We start from the raw sequence: 10178 nt of genomic DNA on the forward strand, positions 1-10178 counted from the left end.
GATGTCCTACCTTTGTTAGTCTGGTTGAAATAATCGATTCTCTCCAAACCAATGAAGAGAAGAAGCTTTGTGAGTCGCGAAAGCATTTGAATGCTTCTCGCAATCTTACTTATGTTACGTTGTAGCTAGCACTTTGGTTAATAAGCAGTGAAAGAATCCTTTCCTTTATTATTTCTAGGAGTATTTTCTTTGCAAATTGTCTCGTAACCGATTCACTTTCAAAACAAAAGCAATGAATAACGTTACGCGATGCTGTTACCTCAGATCTTTGCCTGGAAACTTTTGCCGACCAAGAAACGTCGCTTGGTATGAGAAAAAAGCTGGGAAGGGTAAAGAAGGGAGAAAGAATCGTGAGAATCCGTTAAAACTTGAAAGTTGAGTTGACTTGAGTTCCGCGGAATCATATGTGAGCGCACTTCACACTGAGAAAAATAAAAACTACGTGGCCACTGCTCGGCAATCATCTAAGTGCAATATAGTCCGCGTACAGCAAGATCCGCGTATCGCTTGTGAGGGCGCCATGATATTTCAATAGTACGAGGCAGACTAAAAGGGGTTAATCGTTGTTGTAATGTGGTGTAAAAAGGTTACCGTAATCTCATGTATTCTTTGTAATCTTTTGAATTTTTTACATTCGAGTGTATCCTCGTTATCTTTTTATGATCTCCATGTAATCTCTGGTAATCTTTTCGATTTCCAGTAATCTGTGTAATCTATAGTCTTCCTGCAATTCCTGCAATCTTTTCCTCACAATTTTTATAATTTTTTATTATTCTTGCAATTTCTGTAATCGTTTGTGACGTTGCTATAATCATCGCAATCTTCTTCTAATCTCAATAATCTTTTGTAATCGTTACAATTTTTTTTTTTTGTAATTCTTGCAATGTCTGTGATTGTTTCTAGGCTTTTGCAATCTTGCTCCAATCTTTCCGATCTTGCTGCACTCCGTGCAATCATTGTAATCTATTGGTGATTCTTGCAATTGTAATCAGTGTACGTCATTTTTGTACAGCGATTAATCTCTTGGTAGACTATAATAACAAAAATGTTTCGCTGATAATAACAACGAATGCACGGCAGCAATATAACGCTGAAATCGCGACGCAATCATGCGCATAATAAACGGTGGAATGGTTAAATGTGGATTTTAGAGATTCCAAAAGCATTTCACGAGTTCGTACCGGTAGGTTATTCATGGATCAGATATCGCTTTAGTGGTGTTTCGACACGATTTCATCACACCACTTCATAGATCTTGTAAGCGATTTCATAAATTTCACCAGACTTAAAATTTCGTGAATAGTTAGTGAGACTTACGCATTGGACATACTGTTCGGTTATTGTATCAGTTTTTCATATTGAATTCTTTGAAAATTGACACCAATTGAAAGAATTAAAAATTATTCAAAGACACCGAACTATCCGATTTAGGAGTTTCCCGCTCAATTGGTACATTTAAACATATTTCCAGAAAATTTTGTTAATACAACTGAACCTCATGTATACATGTCTCACTTGTCCGTTTTCTTGTCTGTACATTGAATCTTATTCATCCCGGCAGTTTTTGTTTAAAGACCATGCCAATAAATTTCATTTTTTTGTCACTCGATTACACATTTTTTGCACTGATACAGCATTGATCGCGGCTTCTAGCGTTTTTTTTTTTTTCTTCACCTGAACGATTAAAACTGAACTTTCATTCGAAACTTACATTTCGATGTTTCGTGCGCCTTCCATTAGATTTTCCAATCAGTAGAATGGATTAACTCTGAAGTAAAATTTATCGTAAACGTCATAAGCAAAATGTGATAGTTGAGTACAGAGTGGACTTATATAGAAACCTCCCACATTTATAGTAATGTGTCTAATGAATATTCATGCATGAATTATAATTCATATTTAATTCATTCTGGGTTCCTATTTTATCTCGTAACAACTTTCAGGGGTTGCATGTCGAAGTTAATGTGAAACAAACTACAATATTTCTACCGCAGGATCTGCCATAATTTTTTCCCTGTGCAATAGTAGTCAAGATTGTGAAAGCTTACCGTATATTCACGTATGTTACCGATGAGCAATAGGTGAAGCTTTTATAAAGTTGATCAATCTGCCCCTTATATATATTTATTCCATAATGTTAGTCAATTACACAACAAACGCAATTATAATGAAATGTCCACAATGAAGCAATTCAGAATCATAAATTGAGAGTGAATGATGAATTAGGAAAAAGTTCACTCTAATACTATTCTCAGTTATAAGTCACGATCGCTATGCCCATTGAAAAAATTATGACAGTTGTGTTCACAGTTGCAAGTGAACTGTGAACGATGGAAACCTTATGCGTGCCAATTTTAATTTTTCGTCAACCGTGACGTTATCTTAAACTTCAGAAATGATGGACTGCATCTTTTTACTAGAAACATGGATATGCAATTTTTGTTTGTCAAGCACACTTTCCGTTTTCGAATCTAATAGTACTTGTACACCGTTTTTACGTTCCAACTTATTTAGACCCAAGTGAAGTTGTCCTCCCAACTTCTGATTATCCGACTTTTCTTTATAGAAATTGTTAGCAGTTCACTTTGGAAGTATGGTGACCAAAATTTTCTCGGAATTCTAGAATCGAAGTTAAACCGCCAATTTGAAGGCTTCTCTACCGACTTGTTTTTTTTTTTTTTTCTCGTTTGGTGGTTGTGTGATGGTGATTGATATTCTACTTTCAACGTTTGGTAGTAAATGATTAGAAAAATTAAAAAAATTTGAGCCGTACAGCTTATAGGAAAAATTAGTCGATCAAAAAATTTAAAATTCTATTTATACAACGAAAAAACGTGAAAATCTTGCATTTTTGTAATTATCCAGTTTCATTATTCAGCCCATTTTGACGGATTTAGGCTCATTTTGTTTGCAAACGCACACTCAACGAATTGCCTAAGATTAATTTAATTCATTGGCTCTCATCGTCAGTTCATTGTAAGAACTTTGCACAGAAAGTCATTATTCGGTATAGTTGATTAACTTAGGATTCTCTGAAAATCGAATAAAGGTTAAATTCATTTTTAAGTGATCTTCAGAGTGAACATTCACGAAGAAAATGAGCTCCAGTCCATAGAAATTCGTAGAATTATACGAATTTTAAATTGTAAGAACGGAAAAATAACGTGACCTCTGAATATGATTATTAGGCAACTTGCCTCTGATTGAATTCGTGGTTTTCTTTTTCGCTCAGAACGAGAGTTTACTGAAGAATTCTATGAAATGAGCCTAGGAACAAGTTCAGCGTTCTTCATAAGCGACTTTAAAATTTCTTGTTCAATCAAATTTTCAAATATACTGTACTACTCCAATGTTTTCGTATTTCTTCAATATTGAGAAAAAATACTTACTACCAAATGCTGCAAGTAGGCTGCCAATCATTTATAAATGAAACAAAAGAACTAAAATTTCAATAAGCTAATACAGGGGCTTCAAGTTGATGGTTAAAATTTGATTTTTAAATTTTAGGAAAACTATTCGCGACCAAATTTCCAAAGTGGACTCAAAACACGACTAAACGATCACCCAACGTGTTCAATGAAGAGAGTCGAAAAATCAGAATCTGGAGGGTTAACTTCGCAAAGGTCTTACTTTAAGCCTTAGTGCCCCTGAAATTGATTCTTTTATAGAAAGCAGCTAGCTTGGATTCAGCTTTAGTAACGTTATAAGTAACTTGATACATAATGGTTCTATCGAACACATCGTGACGCACAGTCCCATTTTCAACTACAGTATAAACAGAACCCAATATTCTGAGGAATTAGTATTAAATTCGTATGAAAATTGTGAATAACCATGTGAACGATTGACGTACAGTGAATCATTTTCAAAACAATCTAGAAGTGCGTCAATGAATTACGCATGAATTTCGTCGATCTTACCAATCTTCGAAAGGATCTTCCATTACCCGAAAAAAAAAAAAAAAAACGAGGAATACCCATAATTGCCATTATACACTCTATCACACCAATAATTGATCGCATATATACGGAAACAAAGAGATTAATCCAATTATTGTACATATATATAACCATATAACCAATTATGTACTGGCCTTTATTGCATCATCGGGTATTGCATCGCAATATTTACTGCATTTTATCGGGCATATTATAGAAAACGATATTCATAGCATCTGTAGGTACGCCAAATAGAGAGTTAGAATATTAAAAGACACATTCCATGTCCTTTAGAGACGTGTGAGTCCGAACTTATAAATATGCGCAATGGTGTGTGTGTGTGTGTGCAGAGCATGGCTGGTCATATTTGTAGAATGTCTTGGGTCGGAACGACGCCTTGATGAAATTTTTCCAAGCTTTTCACAGTCACTGTTATTACCCTCGCACGGAGCAGACAATGGGGACTGGTCTGTGCCACCGATCGGTATGGCAGCCAAGCATAGCTTGGACGTTGGTAGGTAGATAGAGATCCATACATGGCTGTCCGCGAGTACGGCTGATCCCCTTTCAGAGTTCGGGGTACACAGGGAAAATTGTAGAAAAGTAAAGTCAGTCCATCATTCACATTTTCCAATTAACGACACCCCTGGAACCGTCCCCACACCCCGCGACTCGGGAATTTCGATTTCGATTCATTTCGTATCTACCATCGCTGCCATCGCCACCTCGACCGGGCGAGCTTTGATATATTGAAGCTTTTTTTGCGGATATCTTAACCTCTCTTTTTCAATTATTTTTCCTGATTACACGCGTCGGATCTGATTAAGCGACTCCTCGTTGATCGCTTCCCGCACGAGAAGCCTTCACCACGAATAACGTTCCCGCCTTTGTTATGGGCTGGTTTATACCTAGAGGTAAAAGGCGTCGATTTCTTAAGCTGATTTAAGAGAGTACATGGCACAATGGTTGTTTATAACAGACTGCGAGCATCGCTTGTTCACTCTGGATCAAATTTCTCGCTTCGCATACCGTCGAGACAATCCCTTTGAAATCAGCCATGCCGCCTAATTACGTTGGAGGTAGGTTTAAGTGTATTTAAAACTGTATTCAAATTGACCCAACGTTTCCCTGTTGCCACTCATAAAATTAAGAAATCCAGATACGCCCACTCAAAATTTCAATGCGTTATGTTAAACACATAATATGGTTATACGTGTGCTCTTTTCATAGCGAAATAATGGAAATTCGGTTTGCTCACATTTGAAAATTCTTGGAAACGATTGAATACAGCAACCACATTTGTTTCATAAAGGTTCGTAGAATTTGCGAATGGTAAATATTGTTGGAAATCAGCGCTACGACGGTATAAACTTTGACCTATGAATCAATTCTCATGTTATTAAGCACGTTCGTAAGTATACGATTAATAAAAAGTCAGGTACGGGATTTCGAAATACAGCTTCATTCACTTCAGAAGTGAGCTTTACGGTTTAGTCCAAGAAATTACATGTAGAACTTGACTCCACAATTTTTGGGATGGACCTGAGGCTGATGGAATCAGATTGACGTGATAGCATCTCGAGATTTTTCCATTCACTGGAAATAACGAGCTTCGTACGGAGAAAATAATGGAAAATTGATCCAATTCTGAGTCTCAAGTGTCGAGCCACAATTATTCTCAGGACTTTGATAAATATCTAGAAAGCAACGGTTCTAGTCGGGGTAAAACAGCGAATGCAGCACAGTGGGTAATGTGGCGTGACCTTATTCAGACGAATCGGTTCTAATCGTGGAGCTCAAATCACGTTTGTGTGATTTATTCACTGGATGCCACCCTGCAGAAAGTATTGATTGTTATACTATTGTCAACCATACATTATTGAATAAATTTGCTACAAGTCCGTGCTTGTGCAGAACAAGTATGAAAAGAAGAGATAAGAATGGATTTCTGTAATCGGTGCCCAATTATAAAACCTTCGAAATTTATTGAGCCCAATTTTATTTATAATAAATTGAACTTTTCAAATCCAGGCAGCCTGCTTTTCTATATCATTTATATCTGGTGAATCGAGTATTGTCTTGAAGTGGCGGATGTGCTTTTCTGAATACCTTTATTAATACATTCATTAAAAGATAAGGAATCATAGTGAAACTTTCTCCAAATTATAAAGAACATATCAAAGTATCGTATCGTTTTTATTGCACCGTGTTAGCAGATACCTCTTTTCGTCCATGTATGTTACAAATTCAGTATAGCGATGATACGATAATTGTGTAAATTAATTTGACAGCGTGTTAGGAAAGAGCTTTTTTGTGCTCAGGTGTTCACAAGCACCACCACCATACAAACAGATGAATGCGCCCCTCTGCAGAGTCTCAACGAATCTTCATTCCGACTACCTGTAATTATTTGAGTCGGTAATTTCATGTAACGTATCGTGATAAGGTAGATTACAGCAGTTCTGTTCAAGTCAGAAGCGACGGCGAAATGTGAACGTAGAAAATCGATCGGGTGGTTTGGGGTTACCCACCGTCGCGCAACAACCTACAGGTTTGTCAGTTTGTGGAAACTTCGATAGATGGTATTACCACCACTCATGTTGTGAATTTTAACTCATTGAACCACTCGGGACATCTTCTTTGCAATGTCAGTTATTTCATAGTTTTTATATTCATATTTTTCGATAACTTCAGGGCACAAATTCTTGACTTTCTTCTATCGATTACTGCAGTGAGATCTATACTATGCGATTATTGATGAACGAAGAACCATAAAGTCTGGTGAAATAGGTCAAGGGCGTAGGTTTTTCGTAAATGGACAATTCCAATACAATTGCCTTTGAAATTGCTTTTATTGAATTTATACAACGGTGAGGGTAACGATGAGCATCACAAATAACAATGCTACAGCAACAGAGGAAGGTACTCGCGTGTCCATATAAGAGTTGTCCAAATTCATCCAGTAATTCGTTGTCATTTACAATGTAGCCAGTGCAACACAGTGGATGATTCGTAAAGCTTGTACTTCTGGTGAAAATACAAGCTTTCCGTTGCATCGGAGAACTTCAGTTACACCCCTCTAAACAACAACTGTTCAATTAAGCGTCCTCGGTCTTAAGTTTCTCCGTAGTCGCGGATACCGTGTCATGCGTGGGTTCTGGTTCATGGATTCCCATCCATTGGCATCTCTTCTGGAGCTCTAATCTGTACCTGTTGATAGCACAGAGTTATAGATCACTTCTTCTTTTATGGCATATTCAAAATGAAGATGCGCGTTTTACCTCGGGTGATTGATCGCGTATATCCAAGGGTCTATGCAGGACACCGTTTTTGCAAATAGAGCTGGTAACATCGTTGAAAACGGCGTCAGTGCTTCTCTGAGGAAAAAAAGCTCGTGATCAAAATGTTTTTTACCGCTTCAGGACGGGATAATGCGACTGATAATTTACCTGTTTCCAAAGGCACCGGTCATGGCCACAATAGCATATGGAGTCCAGGAGCAAAGGAACAGGAAGAATATCGTAAACGCCACTTTGGCAATTCGCATTTCCGTGCTTCTGTCTTTGTCTTGATTAGACACCAGGGACTTGACGTTCATTTTCTTAGCCTGTGAGGAGAACATTGAATACCAATGACCAACAACAAAAAGGACTCGATCAACGGGGAGCTCTGGTGGTGTTCATAATTCTACAACCTTCGAGGGATTCCAATCTCATGCATATGCAGCGTTCGTGATATTTCAACCGAGGTCGAATCAGATTATTATCCCATTTACTTACTCGGTTTCCACGTACTTCTGTTGTCTATCAATAAAACCGTGCAGCGTTGGACTAATGTTCAAGATGCATTGCTTATGCAAAAGCTTAGGGCAATCGGTGTCGAGAGCATCACTTGAACAGACAGCTGAAGCCCCACGCTTTTAGCATACTCACTCACTACAGCTCCCCTGTTAGTAAACGAACATTGTTAAGATGTTCAAAGTTCACCTGATCACGGAGCATCTTCTCGTGCCTGCGCACGCTTCCAATTAACTGAGAGTAGAAGTAGACGATCAAGCTAATGGGAATAGCGTAGGCCCAGACAAATATCGCTGCGACGAAGACCTTCGTATCCTGGTCTTCAGTGAGAAAATCGAAGCTGCAGGTGGTCAGGAAACCCTCTGTTGGAAGTGATACTGGCTTATGTAAGGTGTCGAAATTTCCATGAAATTAAAATTTCTCTACGGACTCGGTTACTTCGCTCACAATAGAGCCTGTCGCGAGTTTGACGTCTTACCGGTTGCACCGGAACGTCGGGGTTACCGATAACCGTGCATTGAGCTACCAACCAGCTGCATGCAGCCGTAATTAGGTGGCTGTGTAGCGTGTACGTAGGCCAGAACCGGCGTAGGCAAGTAAGTTCACCTTACGGTAACTGAGAACCTATTCTTGGGCTAATTTTACTCACAGCAATATATGCGCCGTGCAGCTGCCTAGGAGCGAAGCAACTTCGCCGTGGCGAAACCTACGTCGCGTAAACTGACGAAGTGAACAAGACAATAGACCAAGGATCGAACGGGTATGGGTGAAAAACAACTTGTCACCTGGAACGTAGCGACCCCAGATGTTGCCGATGGGCAGAATGGAGAATGGCATAGACCAGAACCACGTGAAAGCCACAATGACTGCAGCCTGTTTTCCGTTCAGTCGGCCGTCTATCGGACAGGATATTGTTCTGAAATAGCGTCAAGAAGTATCTCAGTAATACCGACACTCCTGTGTCAGCGGAATACTTTTAAATTTATCAGAATGAACCTGTATCTGTCAAAGGCGATGGCCGCGTTGTTGATTGCTGAACCGATTCCCGAGATGCTGCCCAGGGCTGCATATATGTCACATCCAAGTTGCCAGCCAATCATGCGTTCGACGAAGCTGTTTGCTATGAACATTGGCATTTCAAGCATCATGAGGAGGTCGAACAATGCGAGGTTCACGATGAACATGTTGGACGCGGTCCTCAGTGACTTTGATCTGTGAAAGCACAGGGCGGAACAATTACCATTTATACCACTAGCCTCGACCGTGGAGAATCCCGTGAATTTCTACCCATGGAAGTGGTCTGCTCACGTTGTGAATATCCAAACGACGCAGCCATTTCCAACGACCGACATAATCATCAGCATGAAGTAGACCAGGGCTAAACTAATGTGCCAGTATTTCCCCGGAGCCAGGAATCCTCTCCAGTGAGGGTGAACCAAATCCGAATGTTCCGGTGGCACGTTCCAGCCCAAGAGTCTTTCCTGCATCTGTTGCACCTGCCTGAAATCGATGAAAACCGTGTTTAGTTAACATGTGATATTTGACATTGTAGTGGGTGAATTATGGATTGTGGTGCGTTCAGGAAAAAATGAATCTAAATTTTGAATTTATTAACGGAGTAACGAGAGAGAGACGGAGAACTCGTATTTTCACTTTTTTTTTTTTACACTCGTAACTTCATTTCGTGAGGAACGGTACGGCGGAAGCGTGAAGAGGGACCATAGTTAAATTTAAGCGTTGGAATCGAGCGAGGAAGAGGACACGATCGTTAGCGGTGAAGTGTTCCCGTTTAGCATATCGCATCCTACGCGGATACGTAAAAATGAATTTTCATATCCAGGGATCGATCAATCCTGGTAACCGGGAGGCACTTAATTATACAGAGTATAAGCGACGCAATACGAACCCGACACCACCGACAAAAGCCGCAGGGGTGATGAGGACAGACTCGTTGAAGTACATGTTAAATCTCTTCCTGCACACCAAACTACGGTACCAAAGCGCGAGGTTCGGCAAAAATTTGATTATGCGAGATGAGGACGTTCTTTCACCCCAATCGCGAATCCGTTTTTGCCAATTATTGTGGTTGATTTCGGAGAACGTTTGCAAACGTCTAATTGATTTTCATGTAAAGTCGTGTTCGCCGGGGGGCCGAGATTTTATTATTGAAGTGAGACGCGGTGCGACGGTTGGGATGGCGACCCGCTACTCACTTATTTGAACCCTGGGGACGCGTCGCTTTTATATCTAGACTGATGAAGATCGCCGATGGCGTGCCTGTTGATAATTTAATTCAATTTACAGATGGGGAAACCTTTTGTTTTGCTGAGTCTTACTGGTCACGCGACCAACTTTCGAATACCGTATGCCATGTGCCACCTTGTGGCTATATAGAATGAGAAAATTATCTCCACCTACGACGTATAAGGTAAATTATTCGATT

The 10178-nt window shown here is 39.6% G+C and overlaps 1 protein-coding gene across 1 annotated transcript; it reads right to left on the minus strand.

Moving 5' to 3' along the window:
- Positions 1–6771: 6771 nt before the first annotated feature.
- Blop (opsin, blue-sensitive) lies at positions 6772–9958 on the minus strand. Its single transcript, XM_046613988.2, has 8 exons — positions 9642–9958; positions 9044–9235; positions 8732–8947; positions 8521–8651; positions 7925–8097; positions 7388–7545; positions 7220–7315; positions 6772–7148 (listed from the first exon to the last, which is right to left on the minus strand). Exons 1-8 carry the CDS (start codon positions 9695–9697, stop codon positions 7037–7039), a joined length of 1134 nt encoding a protein of 377 aa, XP_046469944.1. The 5' UTR covers positions 9698–9958; the 3' UTR covers positions 6772–7036.
- Positions 9959–10178: the final 220 nt, after the last annotated feature.

Source organism: Neodiprion pinetum, chromosome 2 (genome assembly GCF_021155775.2).
Source record: "Neodiprion pinetum isolate iyNeoPine1 chromosome 2, iyNeoPine1.2, whole genome shotgun sequence".
In the NCBI taxonomy this organism is placed as follows: Eukaryota; Metazoa; Arthropoda; class Insecta; order Hymenoptera; family Diprionidae; genus Neodiprion; species Neodiprion pinetum.